At 37.2% G+C, this 25,860-nt stretch overlaps 1 protein-coding gene across 6 annotated transcripts in view; it reads right to left on the minus strand.

Moving 5' to 3' along the window:
* The window catches only part of LOC138333691 (myosin-IIIb-like), a 45,385-nt gene that overhangs the window by 16,759 nt on the left and 2,766 nt on the right, over positions 1-25,860 (minus strand). For all 6 annotated transcript variants that reach the window (XR_011210022.1, XR_011210021.1, XM_069282230.1 and 3 more), the window contains exons 2-20: positions 23,134-23,202; positions 22,439-22,672; positions 19,514-19,616; positions 18,647-18,803; positions 12,672-12,777; positions 12,108-12,230; positions 10,879-10,987; positions 10,446-10,559; positions 9,975-10,075; positions 9,192-9,278; positions 7,820-7,885; positions 7,403-7,519; positions 6,916-7,027; positions 6,479-6,552; positions 5,402-5,455; positions 2,657-2,776; positions 2,088-2,173; positions 1,596-1,691; positions 1,225-1,316 (exon numbers count right to left, since the gene is read on the minus strand). Coding sequence is in view for 4 of the 6 variants with exons in the window: in XM_069282230.1 (XP_069138331.1) it covers positions 1,225-1,316; positions 1,596-1,691; positions 2,088-2,173; positions 2,657-2,776; positions 5,402-5,455; positions 6,479-6,552; positions 6,916-7,027; positions 7,403-7,519; positions 7,820-7,885; positions 9,192-9,278; positions 9,975-10,075; positions 10,446-10,559; positions 10,879-10,987; positions 12,108-12,230; positions 12,672-12,777; positions 18,647-18,803; positions 19,514-19,616; positions 22,439-22,672; positions 23,134-23,202 (2,020 nt within the window). In the remaining 2 variants the exon portion in view is untranslated. The remainder of the gene's footprint in view (positions 1-1,224; positions 1,317-1,595; positions 1,692-2,087; positions 2,174-2,656; positions 2,777-5,401; positions 5,456-6,478; positions 6,553-6,915; positions 7,028-7,402; positions 7,520-7,819; positions 7,886-9,191; positions 9,279-9,974; positions 10,076-10,445; positions 10,560-10,878; positions 10,988-12,107; positions 12,231-12,671; positions 12,778-18,646; positions 18,804-19,513; positions 19,617-22,438; positions 22,673-23,133; positions 23,203-25,860) is intronic.

Genomic DNA, 25,860 nt, shown 5'->3' on the forward strand with positions numbered 1-25,860 from the left:
GGATATGATATCGATATTGAAATGCTATCTCAGACTAATAATTCTAACTAAGTGTGACTCATTTCCTTTGAAAATTGAGCAGAAAATGCTTATAAATGTGTTTTCCTATATAAACTATAGTAAATTTGACCCCCTCCCCAGGGGGAAACGTTAGACCCCAGGGTCATATAATTCACAATTTTTATAAAACACCTTAAGACCGGCCTTTACATCATCCAGAATTTTAGAAGTTTTAGCCTATTTGACCTTTTTGGCCCCAGGGGGTCGACCAGGACCATATTATATGGATATGATGAGTTAAAATGCTATCTCAGGCTAATAACGCTAACCAGGTTTGACTCATTTCCTATGAAAATTGAGCAAAAAATGCTCATAAATGTGTTTTCCCTATACAAACTATATAGTTAACTTATATAAACTTGACCCCCTCCCCAGGGGGAAACGTGAGATCCCAATGTCATATAATTCACAATTTTTGTAAGGGACCTTAAGACCTTTCTATCTATGAAAAGTATTTGATTCTGCTATTTCCAGAATTTCTTCAGAAGATTTTTGAAGTTTTAGCCTATTTGACCCCTTTTGACCCTGACCCTAAGGCCCATGGGGGTCAGTCATAGAAAATTTGTTAATAGGATTTAATGGCCATCTCATATTGATAATTCTGACAACAGTTTACTCATTCCTATTACAAATGACCAAATAATGCTCAAAAATGTGTTTCCCTATATAAACTATAGTAAACTTGACCCCCTCCCCAGGGGGAAACGTGAGACCCCAGGGTCATATAATTCACAATTTTTGTAAAGGACCTAAGGCCTTTCTATCAATGAAGAGTATTTGATTCTACCACATCTGTAAGTAGAGAAAAAGATTTTTGAAATTTTAGTCAATTTTACCCCTTTTGCCCTATATATATAATTGGCCACTACCACAGCCCCCTGGGGGGGAGAGGACCATAAAATTCAAAATTTTGATTGGCCTTATGTCTTCGAAAGTTTGTGCCAAATTTCATTGAAATTGCTCCAGCAGTTATGGAGAAGAAGTCGAAAATGTAAATTGTTTACAGCCATACGACGGACGACGCACGACGGACAAAAGGCGATTAAAAAAGGTCACTTGAGTCTTTTACCTAGAACTCAAGATTACTATTACCTGGATATACGTGGATATACAATGTACCTGGATATGAGGAACAGAAATCAAATATATTGTAAGTCTGTGTACCTTTCTGAAGATGAACTGCAGACTTCCCCATCACTTTAAAGATGTCTGACAACTGTTCAAGATGATAGTACTTCATAAACACTTTGGTTTTCCTGTAAAGTGTTACACATAGTGTCAGCCACACTCCATCACATGAAATAGCATTTGCACATTACTAAATAAATTCCAATATATAGCATGTTATACAAATTTCAACTGATATAGACTTTCAATGTAAAATATATGCAGAAGGCATATGCAATTCCTGTGACAGATTGATGTGTCAAGAGTTAAAATAAAAATAAAGATTGTTTTTCTCTCACATCTTGGTTCCCTAATATGCATCCCCTATGTTATATTTTAAGCTACGTCGAATACGGTATTATTCTTACCCAACTTGCCAGCCAGTGATTTTACTGGCTTTAAGGATCCGAACACAGTTCTGTTTGTTTCCGTCTAGACTGGCCTTACACAGAAGGATCTTGTACCTAAAGATTTAAACTTCACCCATTAGCATGAATTAAAACATAATTTTTTCCCTTTCCAGAATCACCTCGTATTGAAAATCATTAAAACTTCACACATTTAATATTCCTTTTTATATATTGTAGTCATTTTTTTCAGTTTTCAGTATAATAAAACATCTAAGCAATTAATATATTATTCTCTATAAAGAATATATTATTGATATACATATTTAGAATTCAAATCATCGGAATAAGCCCAGAGGTCAGCTCGATGTGTGCTCTTCTCAGATCAGAAAATCTTCCACTTTATAGACACAGGAGCTTCCAGACACTGCAGAACTACAAATGGAGTAAACAGAAGTTATATTCTAGAAAAAGATGGAGCAGATCGAGAAACCTCTGAACACGAATCCTTACTTCTCTACAAATTCTGGGAAGGATGGTCGCACAGCGAAACCCTCTCTCCGAATCTTGATAGTTTCCAGCATCCCAGTGTATAATAACTGTAAAGAAATGATATAGAATCATCAGACATTGGATCAGATAAAATAGTGATAAAACGAAATGATACAGAATCATCAGACATCGGATAAGATTAATAGAATCTTACATTGGTCTGTCAAGTGAACTGAGATATCCAGGATACCCGAGTGAAAGATTTTGGCAGTCAACCTGAACCTTGCCATGGGTTGACGGCCAAAATCTGTCATTGGAGTTCAGATATCCTTGTCCACTTGACAGATCCATGTTTGATTCTTTTTTCTCCAATACTTAGTAGGGTTCTCGTTGCTTTCCAGCTTTTTCATTGCGTTATTATCACATGAACATCGTTATGTGTCAAAATTGATGACGTCATCGAAAAAATGCACGACTTGGCTTTGCCGCTTATATTGATGAGGTCATTTTATTATATAGCGCATGTGAGCTATCTTACACAGGCCCACAGATTTGTTTACTATTATAAAGATTTACACAATTCTCATTACCTGATCCCTTATATAAGTTTCGTCAAACTTGCCGGGAACTTTCACATGATTTGGTTTCAAACATCGGACAAACACTGGTGACGACGACATCATCCTTTCCATCAGAATCTGTAAGGAGTTCTGAAAAAAAAGAGATTACCAAATAATTATAATTGTCAACTTTTTATGTTCTTAATGTAGGTTTACTTTCTTTTGATTTAACTACTTTTTATTTATAGGTTACATAAAGATATAACAAATGTAGGGTCAGCTATGGTGGAAGGACTAGGTATAGCACACTTAGTCTAGTACTTGGTGAGCACAAGGCATAGTATACTTAGTCTAGTACTTGGTGAGCACAAGGCATAGTACACTTAGTCTAGTACTCTGTGAGAAGGACTATGTATAGTACACTTAGTCTAGTACTTGGTGAGAAGGACTAGGTATAGCACACTTAGTCAGGTACTTGGTGAGAAGGACTAGGTATAGTACACTTAGTCTAGTACTTGGTGAGAAGGACTAGGTATAGTACACTTAGTCTAGTACTTGGTGAGAAGGACTAGGTATAGTACACTTAGTCTAGTACTTGGTGAGAAGGACTAGGTATAGTACACTTAGTCTAGTACTTAGTGAGAAGGACTAGGTATGGTACACTTAGTCTAGAACTTAGTGAGAAGGACTAGGTATAGTACACATTGTCTAGTACTTGGTGAGAAGGACTAGGTATAGCACACTTAGTCTAGTACTTGGTGTGAAGGACTAGGTATAGTACACTTAGTCTAGTACTTGGTGGGAAGGACTAGGTATAGTACACTTAGTCTAGTACTTGGTGGGAAGGACTAGGTATAGTACACTTAGTCTAGTACTTGGTGGGAAGGACTAGGTATGGAACACTTAGTCTAGAACTTGGTGAGAAGGACTAGGTATAGTACACTTAGTCTAGTACTTGGTGGGAAGGACTTGGTATAGTACACTTAGTCTAGTACTTGGTGGGAAGGACTAGGTATAGAACACTTAGTCTAGTACTTGGTGAGAAGGACTAGGTATAATACACGTAGTCTAGTACTTGGTGAGAAGGACTAGGTATAGTACACATTGTCTAGTACTTGGTGAGAAGGACTAGGTATATTACACTTAGTCTAGTACTTGGTGGGAAGGACTAGGTATAGTACACTTAGTCTAGTACTTGGTGAGAAGGACTAGGTATAGTACACTTAGTCTAGTACTTGGTGAAAAGGAATAGGTATAGTACACTTAGTCTAGTACTTGGTGAGAAGGACTAGGTATATTACACATAGTCTAGTACTTGGTGAGAAGGACTAGGTATAGTACACTTAGTCTAGTACTCGGTGAGAAGAACTAGGTTTAGCACACTTAGTCTAGTACTTGGTGAGAAGGACTAGGTATAGTAACTTAGTCTAGTACTTGGTGAGAACTAGGTATAGCACACTTAGTCTAGTACTTGGTGAGAAGGACTTGATATAGTACACATAGTCTAGTACTTGGTGAGAAGGACTAGGTATGGTACACTTAGTCTAGTACTTGGTGGGAAGGACTAGGTATGGTACACTTAGTCTAGTACTTGGTGGGGAGGACTAGGTATAGAACACTTACTCTAGAACTTGGTGAGAAGGACTAGGTATAGTACACTTAGTCTAGTACTTGGTGGGAAGGACTTGGTATAGTACACTTAGTCTAGTACTTGGTGGGAAGGACTAGGTATAGAACACTTAGTCTAGTACTTGGTGAGAAGGACTAGGTATAGAACACTTAGTCTAGTACTTGGTGAGAAGGACTAGGTATAGCACACATAGTCTAGTACTTTGTGAGAAGGACTAGGTATAGTACACTTAGTCTAGTACTTGGTGAGAACTAGGTATAGTACACTTAGTCTAGTACTTGGTGAGAAGGACTAGGTATAGTACACTTAGTCTAGTACTTGGTGAGAAGAACTAGGTATAGCACACTTAGTCTAGTACTTGGTGAGAAGGACTAGGTATAGTACACTTAGTCTAGTACTTGGTGAGAAGGACAAGGTATAGTACACTTAGTCTAGTACTTGGTGAGAAGGACTAGGTATAGTACACTAAGTCTAGTACTTGGTGAGAAGGACTAGGTATAGTACACTTAGTCTAGTACTTGGTGAGAAGGACTAGGTATAGTACACTTAGTCTAGTACTTGGTGAGAAGGACTAGGTATGGTACACTTAGTCTAGTACTTGGTGAGAAGGACTAGGTATAGTACACTTAGTCTAGTACTTGGTGAGAAGGACTAGGTATAGTACACTTAGTCTAGTACTTGGTGAGAAGGACTAGGTATAGCACACTTAGTCTAGTACTTGGTGAGAAGGACTAGGTATGGTACACTTAGTTTAGTACTTGGTGAGAAGGACTAGGTATAGCACACTTAGTCTAGTACTTGGTGAGAAGGACTAGGTATAGTACACTTAGTCTAGTACTTGGTGAGAAGGACTAGGTATAGTACACTTAGTCTAGTACTTGGTGAGAAGGACTAGGTATAGAACACTTAGTCTAGTACTTGGTGAGAAGGACTAGGTATAGTACACTTAGTGTAGTACTTGGTGAGAAGGACTAGGTATAGTACACTTAGTCTAGTACTTGGTGAGAAGGGAAAGATACGGTATAGTACATTTAGTCTAGTGTTTCCTTCATATCATATTCATGTTCATATTTTCTTGAATGGTACATTTCTTCATGGAAAAAAATATATTTTCAACCAAAACTTTATATGCTTTTTATATCAACCTTGAACTGGCCCCCGACTGTGAGCTTCCTTTTGCGTCCATCCATGGAAGGTTTCTGTAATGATAACAGAGAGGCATATAACATCAAAAAAATATCTAATAATAACAGAATCACAAATAATCGCATTATCAGTACCCTGGGCCTTTGGGTTAATGAGTAGAAGTTGTTTAAAGATTTTAATCTTTTTGACCCCTGTGACCCAGAATAAAGGTCAAGGTCATCCCTTTGAACAAATTTGGTAGCCCTTCATCCCAGCATGCAACTGGCCTAATATCAGTACCCTAGACCTTTCAGTTATTGAGAAGAAGTTGGTTGAATAAAAAGTTTATGGACGACGCATGGCGCACTGCAGGCGATGACAAATGAAGCATGATAACTACAGGTCATTCTGACCCTTAGGGTCAGATGACCTATAAATGTACTCATCTCAATGAATGAGACGTTTTGTCGATTTATTCATAAACCAATAAACTCAAAACATTTATTTTCCAAATATCCAGCAGGTTGGGAATTGTCTGGAAATGTAAAATGGGTTATCGTTCCTTTGGGTAGTAATGTGACGTCATATATGTGTTACGTTAATTCTCTCAATATATATTCTCTCGGTATAACTATTCTTGTTACACCCTTCGGTGCACCTCTTTCCCGTATACATATTAGGTAAAACAGAAAGTAAAACAAGAGAAAATTATATTCTGACTTGAAGTTTATCATTTTTATATCATTCCTAGTATTGCTAAATGCTCTTTTTAAAACTAATCGGCTGAAAATATTAAACCATGAAGATCATTGATAATGTATGTCACAATATTGTGTGAACCAGTGCAAATACAAGCAGGATCTGTAAACACTGTGATATCATCAGCCGTCATTGGGAAGTTTGATTCCAAAAATGTATAAATAACTTTCTGAATGACAGATTTATGGTAATTGATTGTTTATGAACATGTATGATTAATTAGCACCAGTACATATATACATACACATGGAATCTGACAAAATTTAACACATAGGATTTTCTAGTGAAGTACAGTTTGAATTATTGAACAATCCCTGCAATATGAAAATAAAATCCACCTTGCTTCTGCGAGTCCGTCTGCTCATGGACTTCCTGCCTTGGAGAGCTAGACTGCCAGTTCTGGTCACCTGACCTAAAATTCATCAATCAAATACAATATCAGGTAAATAAAAATGGATTGGAATAAAACGATAATCATTCATTGGGATTTCAATGTGAGACAGGATTAAATGTTTCTAAATGGATGAAGAACATATGAAAAATAACACAATTAACAAGTTGAAATACTAATAAAATTTTGTTGATTTCAAGGTGGATGAAATAATCAACTGCATCAGTAAACTATACACGTCATGTGTAAAGTAACTTTGTGTGTACAAAGAAACGATTTGAATACCTATTTATAAGAAGCTAGGTAGTGGCCAGAAGCCTAGCTAGCTAGGAATTCATAGAGGTACACATATTTACTCAGTAGAATAAGGTAGCGATATCTCACCTCTGAACATCAGCCTCACAAGTTCATCTGTGCTGCCCTGTAACATCTCCATGACACCTGGAGGCAGAGTGTCCCGATTTTTTTCCAGCCAGGATGATGCATCATAGGCCACCTGTAAAATATATTGGGCTGGAAATACTAAAAAAAATCACCTCTACCAGTATAATTTCCGCATCCAAAATTTGGGCAAAAAACGATGTCCAGGAACTCGCAAAAGTGAAGATTTTTTGCAAAAAGTCCATGATTATAGATAAGATGGGAGTCATAAAGAAACAACCTTTTCTTCTTTTAAAATGCACCATGTTTGTTTTCTTTTTATCGCGTAAGTATTGAACTGCATTCAGCTGATAGTAATTGGAGTATAAATGCCATCTGGACAGTGGCAAATTTAACATGAAGTGCTAACATGTTTATTAAAATTTGCAGTTGGTCAGATCATATTCCCATAATTGCCAACTGAATGCAGTTCAAGTTTATAATGACATACCTTTCCAGCATAATGGTAGATTGTAAATTTCCCTGATGTGCTCTGCTGTGTTTTTCCATAAAATTTATTTCCACTAAAATGGATATTCAGTTTGTCAACGAAAGTCTGATCTGATCCCTGAATAAAACACAATTCATTATTTACGGGACACAATAAAGTCTGATAAATTTATAAATTAAATGGTAAATTTTTACCACTGATATTTGTATAACTACATTATCCGGGATATAGAATTAAAAAGAATCTTCCAATTAATTTTACTCTTTAAATATTCATGAACAACAAAATTGTTCATTATGAAGGTAGTAAATTAAAAATTTTTTTTTTTTTTTTTTTATTAGCAATTCTGGTACAATAGATTAACAATTCATGAATAAAACTGACCACCCACTGACCCTCAGACATCAAGAACTTTACCTTCGGAAAGTGACTTTCTTCATCTAGCAGGGATAATATTCCAATTGGTTTGTTCAGGAACAGATCCTACAATAGATTTATTTTGGTATTATAAACACAAATGTATTTTTAAAATTTGTGAGCTGTAATATCATTTAATCTTAAAATACTCTGAAACTTCATACACAGAAGAACAGGGATACAAGTTCATTTTCCTACACAAATTTATTAATGCAAGAAAATCATAGCAGTATTTAACTTCTCCACCTCTAAAATATCAAAATGGACTAGTCTATACTTTGATATCAGAAGAGACTAAATGTATTTTCAGGGGTGTTAACCATAATGACTTATGATCCAATGAATATGCATACATAGTTCACAATGAAAGAGTAAAAAAGTTCACAAATTATTTATGATCAAATGATATTGATTTTTGACCATTTATTTTTGTCATCACACTAAAAACTAAATTTTTCAAACATTAAATTAAATCTTTGAAATTTACCAAAAAACAACTGGAGTAAATAGTGATAAGGCCAAAAAAAATTGTCTGTTTACGCAAAAAAAAAAAGGGTCAGTAGGTCTGGATTTTTTTTTTAAGTGTCTTTCACTCTAAAATAATGGCCAGAATTTTTAAAAAAGACTTGTAAAAATGTGGGGAAAAAAATTAGGGTCGGGGGTAAAAGATTAGGGTCAGTCGGGTAACCCTAAACAGACAAATTGTTTTTAGCCCAAGAAATAATTAGATTTATAATAATAATCAATTAATAATCATTAAAATACATGTAGAAAGGATATTTTGACAATGATGATGATCATGGTAATGATGATGCGAATTGAGTGATGATGTTAGTGTGCAAAGATGTAACTATAGTGATGCTGTTTACTGAGTGTGATAATGGTAATCAAATATAATTTGCTACTGTGGGATATGGTGATTAATGAATGACGTTGTTTGTTTAGTTTTACGTCCTATTAACAGCCAGGGTCATGTAAGGACATGCCAGGTTTGTTGGTGGAGGAAAGCCGGAGTACCCGGAGAAAAACCACCGGTCAGCGGTCAGTACCTGGCAACTGCCCCACATGGGATTCGAACCCGCATCCCAGAGGTGGAGGGCTTGTGGTAATATGTTGGGACATCTTAACCACTCGGCCACCGCGGCCCCAATGACGTTGTATATTGAGTGAATATATGTATGATGATGATGATGATAATGATGATGATGATGATGATGATGATGATGATGATGATGATGATGATGATGATGATGAATGAGGGAATGAAGATTATGAATGATTTGTATGCTGATATCTAATGTAACTTTTACATTTTGAAAACTTCTGAAAAATAAAAAAAAATACAAAAACAAAAAGAAATAATTAGACTTACCAAGAGAGGCTGGTTATCTACAAACTTGATTTCCGTCCAATCAATTCCTTCCTTGGTATACTCATCTTGTTCTAGCTTGAAGACGTGCTGTCAGTATGATATAAACATTGATTATAAACACATCTACCAACTATCTACAACATGTATTAAAAATCACTATACAAAGATTATTTTTCAAACTTTTATACTGTGTAAATGTTTCAGCGGTAATGATAGATGTTTCAGTTCATTTATTTTGCAAACACATTATTTTGTGTAAATATTTCAGTGGTAATGATAGATGTTTCAGCTCATTTAATTTGCAAACACGATATTTTTTCAAAGTATTTAAATTATCCTGTCAAAGTCAAATTGTTGAGTGAATTTGATAGTGCATTTTGGTCCTATTCTTACTGAAAATTGTAGTTTATCAAATCAACAGACCATTACATTCTTTAACAGCAAAACTGATAAAATCAAACGAGATACATGTACAGTTAATTAAATACCACAAAGGTGAACTTACAGTGATTCATCATATTCTTTTATTGAATCGTTGAAAACAGGAGGATTTTTAGGTGAGATGGTATTAATGGGTTTAATACTTTGAAATCATTTTTATAATTATAGCTAATTCAGGCAGTGAGTATCTAAAACATTTAAAGTGTAAAAACTTTTTTTGGATTAGATGTGTTTAAGGCTGGTACAAATTTAGAACAAAAGCAGATACTTAATTGGATAGTTAGTTAGGAAAAGATTGGCATGTAATTAATGAGAAGAGAGATTGACTCAGTATTATATTACCTGATTGAAGAAAAACTGGAGTTGTTCATTGGCCAGGTTAATGCACGCCTGTTCAAAACTGTTCTTTTCAAAGTGTTCAAAACCAAATATGTCCAATATACCTTCACAAAAAAAGAAATTAAAAGAAATAAATTACAATTTGAATGACTGTTAATTTGCTTGTATGTCATATCAAGCATTAATTATGCTATAGAGCTTTTCTCAAAACTATCAAAATATTACCTAGCTAGTATGCAATATCAGGATAAAAGAGTTTCATACCAAATAAAATATATCTGAAACATGTTTGCACTAAATTTTTTTAACATCAGGTCAATATTGATACAATTCAATTGATTCAGTCAAACCTGTCTATAAAGGACACCATATTGACAAAGCAAGAATGTTGTTTATTGAGAGGTGTTCTTCAGACAGAGGTATCCATTATAGTAGGTTTTACATGTTTTGACCCAAAAAAATATTTGACCATACCTATCTCCCTCTGTTCTGCATGCATCAGGGGCGGGGCCAGTAACTGGTTCACTTTATTGACAATCCAACCAAAGAGACGTCCATATATAGCCTTCGACATGGCGTCACAAGCGTCTGAAAATGGATAGTTTTGTTAAACCTGGAAATCTGATTGTTTTTTATCTGAAGTTCAAAAAAGATTTCTTTTAAATGCCCAATAATTGGGCATGAATTTTCTATCAGCATTATAAATCAACAAATATTGATTATTCATGAACATTCATTTTATCAAAATTAAGATACTATTTCTATTTCACATTCTACCATGGTAAATTAAGACTTCAAACATACATGTCAAAATGCATGACTATACATAAAGACTTAAGTTTATGAATAAGTATGACTTTGAAACATTATAAACATTGAACTCTAGACAAAATGACCATGGGTATACCTCTAGCTCTCTCAGCTGTGTAGTTCCGCTTGACCTGCTCTCCTCGGGTGAAAGTGACCATGGCGGTAAGTGTGCCTACCACTTCCTGTGTATTGATGCCCAGGAGTTGCTATATAGAAAAAACATGTTTTAATTTCAATTAAGCATTAATGTCACTATTTTTTAACTTCATCGGGTTATGAAAGAAATTTTGGTTGCAAACTGTGGGAATCCACGAAGCGGATTCTCACAAAAAATATGAAGAAAAAGTATCGCCAATCAGAAAGTCGGATTTACTATAAAAACAAATAAAAATTGATTATTTGAACTTAAACAAAAGATTCTTCAAGCTTGTATTCCGTCTTTGCATATTACAGAGTTATCTGCCCTTGCTGATAGGTATTGATTGTGGCGTCATGTGTTTGCAGGCCTAACACAATACTTTTCAGAGAAAACAACGTGAATTGTGCTCACAAAATACTGATGTAACAATTGATACCTACCCGCAAGGGAGCTAACTCTGTAATATGCAAAGACGGAATAGTTCAATGTAATAAACCTGAACAGATGATAACTCAAATGTGTTTGGGCTTGAAACAGAAACGATTAAATTGTGACCCGACCTTGAACATATAACAACAATCATATTTTGACCTTGGATGGTATATATACATGTACCAATTTTCTTTGACCTTGACACAGTAAATGTGTTTTGACCTTAAACAACTAGTGTTTAATTGATACAAATTTTATTTGAACCTCATAAGATCAGTGGAGTATTGCGACATTTAACCTATTAAAAATTAACTTCTGTATTTAATTGTAGTTTCACTTTAAAACTGTAGGGCTGATAATTTACTCTTACTGTGAATGTTTCAAATCAAGTAAATATGGAGCAGACGATTATGTTAAAACCAGATGTTGATGACGTCTTTCAAACAGATAATAAGAATAATTTTTGGCATTTAACAAAAAAACTAAAATATCTTTAACTGACCTTGAACAAATGATAACTAATCAAGTTTTGACCTTAAACACTTCAACTGGCTAAAACATTACACTGTATAACATGCATCTCTGTTGTGTAATAACTTACCTTGTGTTTGTTGTTTTATTGAATAACAAACAGATTCAAAATACTATGATACACCGGTAATTAATCATTCTTACAAAAATATAACTCAAAAAATGTTCAGAAAGTTTCAGCTCACTATACCCATGACTATTCATGTTACACTGTGATCACGTACCGATGCTACTTTTACCGCTCCATTCTCGTCCTCTATAAAAGCAGCGTCATCGTCATCCATCCCGAATGTGACATTTCCCAGATGGAGAATACTAGCTATCATATTAAATGTACTCATCTGCTCCTGTTAAAGAAAAAAAAAGCGTCAATAGAAATCAGAGTCACACAAACTAATTTTCACTGACTCTAGAACAAGAATGGTTGGTTTCTTTGTAGAAAAAAAAATGAATCGGCCTTCAAGAAATATTATATATTTAACTAAAAAGATCATAACCTAAATTACAATTTAAATGTTTATTTAGAAAAAGGATGAAAACAAAACTAACAACATTCATCAATGAATAAAGATGATGTATTATAATCCTACATAAGGAAATGTCGTATGTTGATTTTTAATATTTGGGGAAATTGTTTCACTAATTGGGAATGAATATGATGTAAAACTTTTGTGAAGAAATCGTATAATAAAACTGTTTTTGTTTTATCATCAGTATATCTAACTTCTGTAACCTGTTTATCATCATTAAAAAACATCTTTGACCTTTTGACATCTGTGACCTCTCACCTCGTCTGTGAATCCCACCATATCCATGGCGTTGACAAGTTCTTCGTACCGAGTCTTCATCAGTCGAGGGTCTCTATTCACTGAACCCCCTCCATTGGTCAGGTATCTGACAAAGGAAAAGGCTGATTACGTGGCAGGATACATTGTATCTCCTTGAGATAGGGGAACTCTCAGTCTACAGAGCTAAAGTCACTGAAGCATGCAGGTGAAGTCAACAACAGATAGTTTGCCAGACTATTAGTGTTCAAAAATAGATTTCTAACTACTGAATGCCAATGAATTTAAAATCCATTTACAATTCATCCATTTAATTGTATAATCAAACAACATACATTAAAACATTTATGCATAAAACTCCCATTTTCAGTTTTAATAAATAAAGTTTGTTCTTCACTCATGGAAAAATTTGGATCCATAAAGGTAATTACCTTTTCGAATGACATCCAATTAAAGCTTCAATATACAGTCAAACTTGACATCCAACTAAACATCCAATCTGCCTTACCTTTAATCTACACTCAAACTTGACATCCAACTAAACATCCAATCTGCCTTACCTTTAATCTACACTCAAACTTGACATCCAACTAAACATCCAATCTGCCTTACCTTTAATCTACACTCAAACTTGACATCCAACTAAACATCCAATCTGCCTTACCTTTAATCTACACTCAAACTCGACATCCAACTAAACATCCAATCTGCCTTACCTTTAATCTACACTCAAACTTGACATCCAACTAAACATCCAATCTGCCTTACCTTTAATCTACACTCAAGCTCGACATCCAACTAAACATCCAATCTGCCTTACCTTTAATCTACACTCAAACTTGACATCCAACTAAACATCCAATCTGCCTTACCTTTAATCTACACTCAAACTCGACATCCAACTAAACATCCAATCTGCCTTACCTTTAATCTACACTCAGTTTTGACATCCAACTAAACATCCAATCTGCCTTACCTTTAATCTACACTCAAACTTGACATCCATCTAAACATCCAATCTGCCTTACCTTTAATCTACACTCAAACTTGACATCCAACTAAACATCCAATCTGCCTTACCTTTAATCTACACTCAAACTTGACATCCAACTAAACATCCAATCTGCCTTACCTTTAATCTACACTCAAACTTGACATCCAACTAAACATCCAATCTGCCTTACCTTTAATCTACACTCAAGCTCGACATCCAACTAAACATCCAATCTGCCTTACCTTTAATCTACACTCAAGCTCGACATCCAACTAAACATCCAATCTGCCTTACCTTTAATCTACACTCAAACTTGACATCCAACTAAACATCCAATCTGCCTTACCTTTAATCTACACTCAAACTTTACATCCAACTAAACATCCAATCTGCCTTACCTTTAATCTACACTCAAGCTCGACATCCAACTAAACATCCAATCTGCCTTACCTTTAATCTACACTCAAACTTGACATCCAACTAAACATCCAATCTGCCTTACCTTTAATCTACACTCAAGCTCGACATCCAACTAAACATCCAATCTGCCTTACCTTTAATCTACACCCAAACTTGACATCCAACTAAACATCCAATCTGCCTTATCTTTAATATACACTCAAACTTGACATCCAACTAAACATCCAATCTTCCTTACCTTTAATCTACACTCAAACTTGACATCCAACTAAACATCCAATCTGCCTTACCTTTAATCTACACTCAAACTTGACATCCAACTAAACATCCAATCTGCCTTACCTTTAATCTACACTCAAACTCGACATCCAACTAAACATCCAATCTGCCTTACCTTTAATCTACACTCAAACTTGACATCCAACTAAACATCCAATCTGCCTTACCTTTAATCTACACTCAAACTTGACATCCAACTAAACATCCAATCTGCCTTACCTTTAATCTACACTCAAACTTGACATCCAACTAAACATCCAATCTGCCTTACCTTTAATCTACACTCAAACTTGACATCATACTAAACATCCAATCTGCCTTACCTTTAATCTACACTCAAACTTGACATCCAACTAAACATCCAATCTGCCTTACCTTTAATCTACACTCAAGCTCGACATCCAACTAAACATCCAATCTGCCTGACCTTTAATCTACACCACAGCTCGACATTCAACTAAACATCCAATCTGCCTTACCTTTAATCTACACTCAAACTCGACATCCAACTAAACATCCAATCTGCCTTACCTTTAATCTACACTCAAGCTCGACATCCAACTAAACATCCAATCTGCCTTACCTTTAATCTACACTCAAACTCGACATCCAACTAAACATCCAATCTGCCTTACCTTTAATCTACACTCAAACTTGACATCCAACTAAACATCCAATCTGCCTTACCTTTAATCTACACTCAGTTTTGACATCCAACTAAACATCCAATCTGCCTTACCTTTAATCTACACTCAAACTTGACATCCAACTAAACATCCAATCTGCCTTACCTTTAATCTACACCCAAACTTGACATCCAACTAAACATCCAATCTGCCTTACCTTTAATCTACACCCAAACTTGACATCCAACTAAACATCCAATCTGCCTTACATTTAATCTACACTCAAACTCGACATCCAACTAAACATCCAATCTGCCTTACCTTTAATCTACACTCAAACTTGACATCCAACTAAACATCCAATCTGCCTTACCTTTAATCTACACTCAAACTCGACATCCAACTAAACATCCAATCTGCCTTACCTTTAATCTACACTCAAACTTGACATCCAACTAAACATCCAATCTGCCTTACCTTTAATCTACACTCAGTTTTGACATCCAACTAAACATCCAATCTGCCTTACCTTTAATCTACACTCAAACTTGACATCCATCTAAACATCCAATCTGCCTTACCTTTAATCTACACTCAAACTTGACATCCAACTAAACATCCAATCTGCCTTACCTTTAATCTACACTCAAGCTCGACATCCAACTAAACATCCAATCTGCCTTACCTTTAATCTACACTCAAACTTGACATCCAACTAAACATCCAATCTGCCTTACCTTTAATCTACACCCAAACTTGACATCCAACTAAACATCCAATCTGCCTTACCTTTAATCTACACTCAAACTTGACATCCAACTAAACATCCAATCTGCCTTACCTTTAATCTACACTCAAGCTCAACATCCAACTAAACATCCAATCTGCCTTACCTTTAATCTACACTCAAACTTGACATCCAACTAAACATCCAATCTGCCTTACCTTTAATCTACACTCAAACTTGACATCATACTAAACATCCAATCTGCCTTACCTTTAATCTACACTCAAACTTGACATCCAACTAAACATCCAATCTGCCTTACCTTTAATCTACACTCAAACTTGACATCCAACTAAACATCCAATCTGCCTTACCTTTAATCTACACTCAAACTTGACATCCAACTAAACATCCAATCTGCCTTACCTTTAATCTACACTCAAGCTCAACATCCAACTAAACATCCAATCTGCCTTACCTTTAATCTACACTCAAACTTGACATCCAACTAAACATCCAATCTGCCTTACCTTTAATCTACACTCAAACTTGACATCCAACTAAACATCCAATCTGCCTTACCTTTAATCTACACTCAAGCTCGACATCCAACTAAACATCCAATCTGCCTTACCTTTAATCTACACTCAAACTTGACATCCAACTAAACATCCAATCTGCCTTACCTTTAATCTACACTCAAACTTGACATCCAACTAAACATCAAATCTGCCTTACCTTTAATCTACACTCAAACTTGACATCCAACTAAACATCCAATCTGCCTTATCTTTAATCTACACTCAAACTTGACATCCAATTAAACATCCAATCTGCCTTACCTTTAATCTACACTCAAGCTCGACATCCAACTAAACATCCAATCTGCCTTACCTTTAATCTACACTCAAGCTCAACATCCAACTAAACATCCAATCTGCCTTACCTTTAATCTACATTCAAACTTGACATCCAACTAAACATCCAATCTGCCTTACCTTTAATCTACACTCAAGCTCAACATCCAACTAAACATCCAATCTGCCTTACCTTTAATCTACACTCAAGCTCAACATCCAACTAAACATCCAATCTGCCTTACCTTTAATCTACACTCAAGCTCGACATCCAACTAAACATCCAATCTGCCTTACCTTTAATCTACACTCAAGCTCGACATCCAACTAAACATCCAATCTGCCTGACCTTTAATCTACACCACAGCTCGACATTCAACTAAACATCCAATCTGCCTTACCTTTAATCTACACTCAAACTCGACATCCAACTAAACATCCAATCTGCCTTACCTTTAATCTACACTCAAGCTCGACATCCAACTAAACATCCAATCTGCCTTACCTTTAATCTACACTCAAACTCGACATCCAACTAAACATCCAATCTGCCTTACCTTTAATCTACACTCAAACTTGACATCCAACTAAACATCCAATCTGCCTTACCTTTAATCTACACTCAAACTCGACATCCAACTAAACATCCAATCTGCCTTACCTTTAATCTACACTCAAACTTGACATCCAACTAAACACCCAATATGCCTTACCTTTAATCTACACTCAAACTTGACATCCAACTAAACATCCAATCTGCCTTACCTTTAATCTACACTCAAACTTGACTGACAACCAACTAAACATCCAATCTGCCTTACCTTTAATCTACACTCAAACTTGACATCCAACTAAACATCCAATCTGCCTTACCTTTAATCTACACTCAAACTTGACATCCAACTAAACATCCAATCTGCCTTACCTTTAATCTACACTCAAACTTGACATCCAACTAAACATCCAATCTGCCTTACCTTTAATCTACACTCAAATTTGACATCCAACTAAACATCCAATCTGCCTTACCTTTAATCTACACTCAAACTTGACATCCAACTAAACATCCAATCTGCCTTACCTTTAATCTACACTCAAACTTGACATCCAACTAAACATCCAATCTGCCTTACCTTTAATCTACACTCAAACTTGACATCCAACTAAACATCCAATCTGCCTTACCTTTAATCTACACTCAAACTTGACATCCAACTAAACATCCAATCTGCCTTACCTTTAATCTACACTCAAACTTGACATCCAACTAAACATCCAATCTGCCTTACCTTTAATCTACACTCAAACTTGACATCCAACTAAACATCCAATCTGCCTTACCTTTAATCTACACTCAATTTTTGACATCCAACTAAACATCCAATCTGCCTTACCTTTAATCTACACTCAAACTTGACATCAAACTAAACATCCAATCTGCCTTACCTTTAATCTACACTCAAACTCGACATCAAACTAAACATCCAATCTGCCTTATCTTTTATCTACACTCAAACTTGACATCCAACTAAATGTCCAATCTGCCTTACCTTTAATACCACATTCGGGACACAAAAAAATGGTCATTAAACTTTAAACAATCATCTCATAATGTGCTAGCAGGCATTGTGATGATTGTCTGCAAAGCTCTGGCATCAGATATAGACCATAGATATCATAGGAATATAGTTTTAATACTTATATTTACATTATTAAATGATATTGGGGTCTCTGCATTAATATTATTTACGTTAGACCGTGAAAACCGTTGATCAACAACGATTTAATCCTTAAGGCAGAGCCATTCTGACTGTGAACAGATGATGTCACCATGTAAACATTAGTGATGTCATAATGGTCAGGTTTTGGGTGTCAATTATACCCCCATAGACTTCAATTTGTCTTGGATTAGTTTATATAGTGGAAGAAACAAGTAAATGTAAATATTGAGCTTTAAATGGTCAAATGGTGATAAAATCACATGGACTTTCTTTACCCCAAGGAAATGATAGTAAATGGTTACCAAGCTAGGTTTTGTGACTGTTGAGAATGACTTCATCAAAGTGTATATTTACCTGAATTTATCTGCTGACTGAAGATAGTGTGCTGCTTTAAACTCATTTGACAGGCCAGCAAACATGTAGTAAAATATGTGAAAGTTTTCTTCATGTTTTCCTTGACTGACCACCCGAGATTTCTCCAACAGGTACTCCGATATCTTGGCTCCCATCACTGAAATTTGATGGAAGAAATTAAATATTTGATCAAAACATCTATTTATTTCTTCATTTAAATAATCACCCAATATTAATCACCAAAAACTATATATCGGCTTAAATACTTAATATAACAGGGTATGTGAAGTCAGTCAGATATTTAATTTTTTTCTAATAGATAAAATATTTATCTAAATGTATTTTTCTGCAATTTTAAAGATGCTTCACAGCAGGCAAATAGTATTTTTTCTATATCAAACACAGGAGCAGACAAATTAGTGTTTTTCTTCAGGTACAAAAGTTACTTTACACCATTACCACCTTTGAAAATTTTGAGCTTATAATTTTACTTCTAGATAAAAATATTAAAAATAATTTAGAATGGCATCCCGAAAAAGTTCCATGGCACTATGTACTATATGGAATGAAGTACTGATTGTGCACGTACCAAAAGCAAAATAAATTATTTTATTTGTATTTTTGTGTTAATTAATATCGCGGATTAAACACCAATTATTGTGACAAATGATGAGCGTCATTTATGCTCTGTCAGCGGTGGAGCATCTTTAAGATTTTTATTTCCTATATATAGGATCAGTTATTCTAGCTTATTTGTAATTTCAGCAGTATAGACATTCAAACTATATTTTAGTACTACTTTCACATCTTAATGACCAAGGATATAATTATTACTGGTCCCTCAACAACAGTTCTCCTTCAATTTACCATGGCCATCTTTGAATACCAGCTGAATGTATTTTCCAAAACGACTTGAATTGTCATTCATCAAAGTTTGCGCATTTCCAAAGGCTTCCAGCAGAGGATTTACCTATAAAACATATATACACATCAATTAATACTCATATCAAAGAAACACAATATAACAAAGGATGCAGTTTATTGACTAGTGCCCTATCTGGGTGAGGAACTCAATCTACAGCACCAAATCTCCTAGCCAAATATACCTGCGCCTTTTACTACCGCGCCACATCCATGTCCTCGAAAAAAGACATTTCAACGAAGTGATAGTTGGTTTTACCAGCGCGCCACATCTACATCCCCAAAAAAGAACGTTTCAATGACGAAGTGATATATTCGTTTATATATATAAACTTTATTTATTTTACATCGATTACGAAACAAGTTATACAACTTATGCAAATCACTCTCGATGGCCCGGATGTAAGCGCGTGAGGGGTCTTAGTGTGGGAGGAAACCTATATTCCTTTGTTGTAGTTGAATAAATATTTGTCAAAATGAAAATACCTGTCAAATTATTGATATTTGCCAATAGATCTATTTGGATTGATATCCATATGGTGTGAATTATACTATCCTGGCTTTATAAGAACAACAAATTAATAAAATAATGACCAAGGACATAGTACAACTGTTTTATTACATATATTACCGAATTCGTCGTAATTAGCACCCCTTTTCTTTTCTGGAGAAGAGTTGAAGTTGTATAAACGCTCCCATCCCATGGATTTAACAATGTTTTACAACAAGTGATACCTCTAACATCAGCATTGTATCCCATATTACATGAACTTGCGTGTCTTTTACATGTCAATCAAGACATGTATCTCAAAGGATAAAAGGTATATATACAAGATTACTGTAACAGATTAATATGTCATGAGTATTTAAAACATGCCTGATTTTTACGTCCACAACTTCCATTCTGGTTCATTAATAAGAGCCCCTTTTGTTACTACTATTTAAGCGCCCTGAGCGCTAATGACAGTGAATACGGTATTATAATATTTAAACAAGAGGCCCTAGGGCCTTAACGGTCATCCGACTTCCTTGGCAATAAGGAAATTAATTAGATATTATGGTGCCACAGTTGCCATCTTTGATTTGGGATCAACTGAGAGATGTAGCAATAATACTTTGTCAAGATCATATCAGGATCAATTTAGGCAGGTTTCAGCCAAATCGCACCCGTTGAACTTCAAAAGAAGTTCAAAATGTGTTTTGAAGAATTTGGTGGCAGTGGCGGGCATCTTGGATTTCGGATCAACCTGAGAAATAAAAACACTTTGTCCCGACCATGTTGGGCATTTTGGATTTTTGATTGACCCGAAAAATACACAACACTTGGTTGGAACTATGTCAGGATCATTTCATGCAAGTTTCAGCTAAATAGCACCAGTAGAACTTTGGAAGAAGTTCAAAATGTGTTTTCAAGATGGTAGCTGTGGCAACCATCTTGGATTTCAAATTGACCCGAAAAATAACAACACTTGGTCAAGACCATGTCAGGATCATTTCATGCAGGTTTCAGCTATATCGCATAGGAAGAACTTGAGTCTCAAAAAGTTCAAAATGTGAAAAGCACCGCAGATGGTGGACAGAGTACAAAAGACGAAGCATGATGAATATAGGTCCCAACTCTACTTAATCTTAAGACATCTCCCTACTCTGTTTCCATCTAAGGCATTTCCCTACTCCGTTTCCTCCTAAGACATCTCCCTCCCCTGTTTCCTCCTAAGACATCTCCCATCCCTGTTTCCTCCTAAGACATCTCCCACCCCTGTTTCCTCCTAAGACATCTCCCACCCCTGTTTCCTCCTAAGACATCTCCCACCCCTGTTTCCTCCTAAGACATCTCCCACCCCTGTTTCCTCCTAAGACATCTCCCACCCCTGTTTCCTCCTAAGACATCTCCCACCCCTGTTTCCTCCTAAGACATCTCCCACCCCTGTTTCCTCCTAAGACATCTCAAACACATGTTTCCTCCTAAGACATCTCCCAACCCTGTTTCCTCCTAAGACATCTCAAACCCCTGTTTCTCCTAAGACATCTCAAACCCCTGTTTCTCCTAAGACATCATCCATGTGCAAATTTCATCCTATGATGTTATCCATGTGCCTTTTTCATCCTAGTGTCATCTCCCACCTCTGTTTCCTCCTAAGACATCAACCATGTGCCTATTTCATCCTAAGACATCTCTCACTCCTGTTTCCTCCTAAGACATCTCTCTTAGTGTTCCTCCTAAGACATCTCCCTACTCTGTTTCCTCCTAAGGCATCACCCTCTTCCATTTGCTCCTAAGACATCTCCAACCCCTGTTTCTCCTAAGACATCACGCAATACTGTTTCCTCCTAAGCATCTCCTACCCTTGTTTCTCCTAAGACATCACCCACTCCTGTTTCCTCCCAAGACATCTCCTACCCCTGTTCTCCTTAGACATCACCCACTACTGTTTCCTCCTAAGACATCTCCCACCCCTGTTTTTTCTAAGACATCACCCATCTCCGTTTCCTCCTAAGACATCTCCCATCCCTGTTTCCTCCTAAGACATCACCACCTCCGTTTCCTCCTTAGACATCTCCCACCCCTGTTTCCTCCTAAGACATCTCCCACCCCTGTTCCCTCCTAAGACATCTCCCACCCCTTTTTCCTTCTAAGACATCTCCCACCCCTGTTTCCTCCTAAGACATCACCCATATCCGTTTCCTCCAAAGACATCTCCCACCCCTGTTTCCTCCTAAGACATCTCCCACCCCTGATCCCTCCTTAGACATCTCCCACCCCTGTTCCCTCCTAAGACACAACCCACCTGTTGCATCCAAAATATCATCCCCCAGCTGTTTCTTCTGAAGACACCATGATACCTTCTTTGTCCTCTGATCACCACTCACCTGTAAAATTTGTTGTTCCAGCTGTGTGTTTCCCCTACAAAGTTCGACCAGCTGTTTGATGATGAGTTTAGTGCTTTCTGTCTTTCCGGCCCCACTCTCTCCGCTGATTAGCACACACTGGTTGTGAGGAACTCGCCCCCCATAGCCAATGATATTCTGATAGGTCGAGTCGGCCACAGCAAATATGTGTGGGGGATGTGTGCTCTTCTGCTCCAACTGATATCGCTGACTTTCCTATCAGAAAATATAACCATATTTTGAAATGATGTTGAATAATATTGTATCAACCTAAATCATTTGTGACTGAAACACCCATGGCATCAAATAGGGATAGATCATGGATATTTTCAAAATTATCATTTCTAAAATTCCATTCAAATTTTATTTGTGATCAACATCTGGTTTTATCATTTTTGATATACCATGGACATTTAACATCAAAGAAAAAAATGTAGCGGCCAGACTGGGATTTGAATCCGGAACCCTTCGATTATGTACACTAGCCAAGTGCTCTACCGACTGAGCTACCTGGTCACCAATGATCCGCCCAGTCCTATCCCATTACACTATAATAAATATTATTCTTTTCAGACTTGACAAACCAGTATTTTCAATATACACGTATTTCATTAACTTTGCTAAACTTAATCATAAAAAAGATATGGTGTGTTTTTGAGGTAAAAATAAGAACTTACATCATTTTCATACAATCCTGGAATCTCTCGGAAAGGATTCACTGCAATCAGTATATCACCAACATACGTCTGTAAAACAATGAAGATTTACATAAGAGTGGGAAATCATGGTAGGGTGGGGTATCATGGTAGGGTGGGGTTATCATGGTAGGTTGGGTTATAATGGTGTGGTATCATGGTGTGGTATCATGGTGTGTTGGGCTATCATGGTGTGGTATCATGGTGTGGTATCATGGTGGGTTGGGTTACCATGGTGTGGTATCATGGTGGGTTGGGTTATCATGGTGGGTTGGGTTATCATGGTGTGGTATCATGGTGTGGTATCATTGTGTGGTATCATGGTGGGTGGGATTATAATGGTGTGGTATCATGGTGGATTGGGTTATCATGATGTGGTATCATGGTGGGTTGGGTTATCATGGGTGTGGTATCATGGTGTGGTATCATGGTGGATTGGGTTAACATGGTGTGGTATCATGGTGGGTTGGGTTATCATGGTGTGGCATCATGGTGTGGTATCATGGTGGGTTGGGTTAACATGGTGTGGTATCATGGTGGTTTGGGTTATCATGGTGTGGTATCATGGTGTGGTATCATGGTGGGTTGGGTTTATCATGGTGTGGTATCATGGTGGGTTGGGTTATCATGGTGTGGTATCATGGTGGGTTGGGTTATCATGGTGGGTTGGGTTATCATGGTGTGTTGGGTATCATGGTGTGGTATCATGGTGGGTTGGGTTATCATGGTGTGGTATCATGGTGGGTTGGGTTATCATGGTGTGGTATCATGGTGTGGTATCATGGTGGGTTGGGTTATCATGGTGGGATGGGTTAACATGATGTGGTATCATGGTGGGTTGGGTTATCATGGTGTGGTATCATGGTGGGTGGGATTATAATGGTGTGGTATCATGGTGGATTGGGTTATCATGATGTGGTATCATGGTGGGTTGGGTTATCATGGTGTGGTATCATGGTGGGTTGGGTTATCATGATGTGGTATCATGGTGGGTTGGGTTATCATGTTGTGGTATCATGGTGTGTTGGGTTATCGTGGTGGGTTGGGTTATCATGATGTGGTATCATGGTGGGGTTGGGTTATCATGGTGTGGTATCATGGTGGGTTGGGTTATCATGGTGTGGTATCATGGTGGGTTGGGTTATCATGGTGTGGTATCATGGTGTGGTTGGGTTATCATGGTGGGTTGGGTTAACATGATGTGGTATCATGGTGGGTTGGGTTATCATGGTGTGGTATCATGGTGGGTGGGATATATAATGGTGTGGTATCATGGTGGATTGGGATTATAATGGTGTGGTATCATGGTGGATTGGGTTATCATGATGTGGTATCATGGTGGGTTGGGTTATCATGGTGGGTTGAGTTATCGTGGTGGGTTGGGTTTATCATGGTAGGTTGGGTTATCATGGTGTAGTATCATGGTGTGTTGGTTGGTTATCATGGTGGGTTGGGTTATCATGATGTGGTATCATGGTGGGTTGGGTTATCATGGTGTGGTATCATGGTGTGTTGGGTTATCATGGTGGGTTGGGTTATCATGGTGTTGTATCATGGTGTGTTGGGTTATCATGGTGTGGTATCATGGTGGGTTGGGTTATCATGGTGTGGTATCATGGTGGGTTGGGTTATCATGGTGTGGTATCATGGTGGGTTGGGTTAACATGGTGTGGTATCATGGTGTGTGGGTTATCATGGTGTGGTATCATGGTGGGTTGGGCTATCATAGTGTGGTATCATGGTGGGGTGGGTGGGTTATAATGGTGTGGTATCATGGTGGATTGGGTTATCATGGTGTGGTATCATGGTGGGTAGGGCTATCATGGTGTGGTATCATGGTGGGTGGGTGGGGTTATCATGGTGTGGTATCATGGTGGGTTGGGTTATCATGGTGTGGTATCATGGTGGGTTGAGTTATCATGGTGTCGTATCATGGTGGGTAGGGCTATCATGGTATGGTATCATGGTGGGTTGGGTTATCATGGTGTGGTATCATGGTGGTGTTGGGTTATCATGGTGTGTTATCATGGTGGGTAGGGCTATCATGGTGTGGTATCATGGTGGGTTGGGTTATCATGGTGTGGTATCGTGGTAGGTTGGGTTATTATGGTGTGGTATTATGGTGGGTTGGGTTAACATGGTGTGGTATCATAGTGGGTTGGGTTATCATGGTGTGGTATCATGGTGGATTGGGTTATCATGGTGTGGTATCATGGTGGGTTGGGTTATCATGGTGTGGTATCATGGTGGGTAGGGCTATCATTGTGTTGTATCATGGTGAGTGGGGTTATCATGGTGTGGTATCATGGTGATTTGGGTTATCATAGTGTGGTTTCATGGTGGGTGGGGTTATCATGGTGTGGTATCATGGTGGGTTGGGCTATCATAGTGTGGTATCATGGTGGGTGGGTGGGGTTATAATGGTGTGGTATCATGGTGGGTTGGGTTATCATGGTGTGGTATCATGGTGGGTGGGGTTATCATGGTGTGGTATCATGGTGGGTTGGGTTATCATGGTGTGGTATCATGGTGGGTTGGGTTATCATGGTGTGGTATCATGGTGGGTAGGGCTATCATGGTGTGGTATCATGGTGGGTTGGGTTATCATGGTGTGGTATCATGGTGAGTGGGGTTATCATGGTGTGGTATCATGGTGGGTAGGGCTATCATGGTGTGGTATCATGGTGGGTTGGGTTATCATGGTGTGGT

This window comes from Argopecten irradians, chromosome 10 (genome assembly GCF_041381155.1).
Source record: "Argopecten irradians isolate NY chromosome 10, Ai_NY, whole genome shotgun sequence".
NCBI lineage: Eukaryota > Metazoa > Mollusca > Bivalvia > Pectinida > Pectinidae > Argopecten > Argopecten irradians.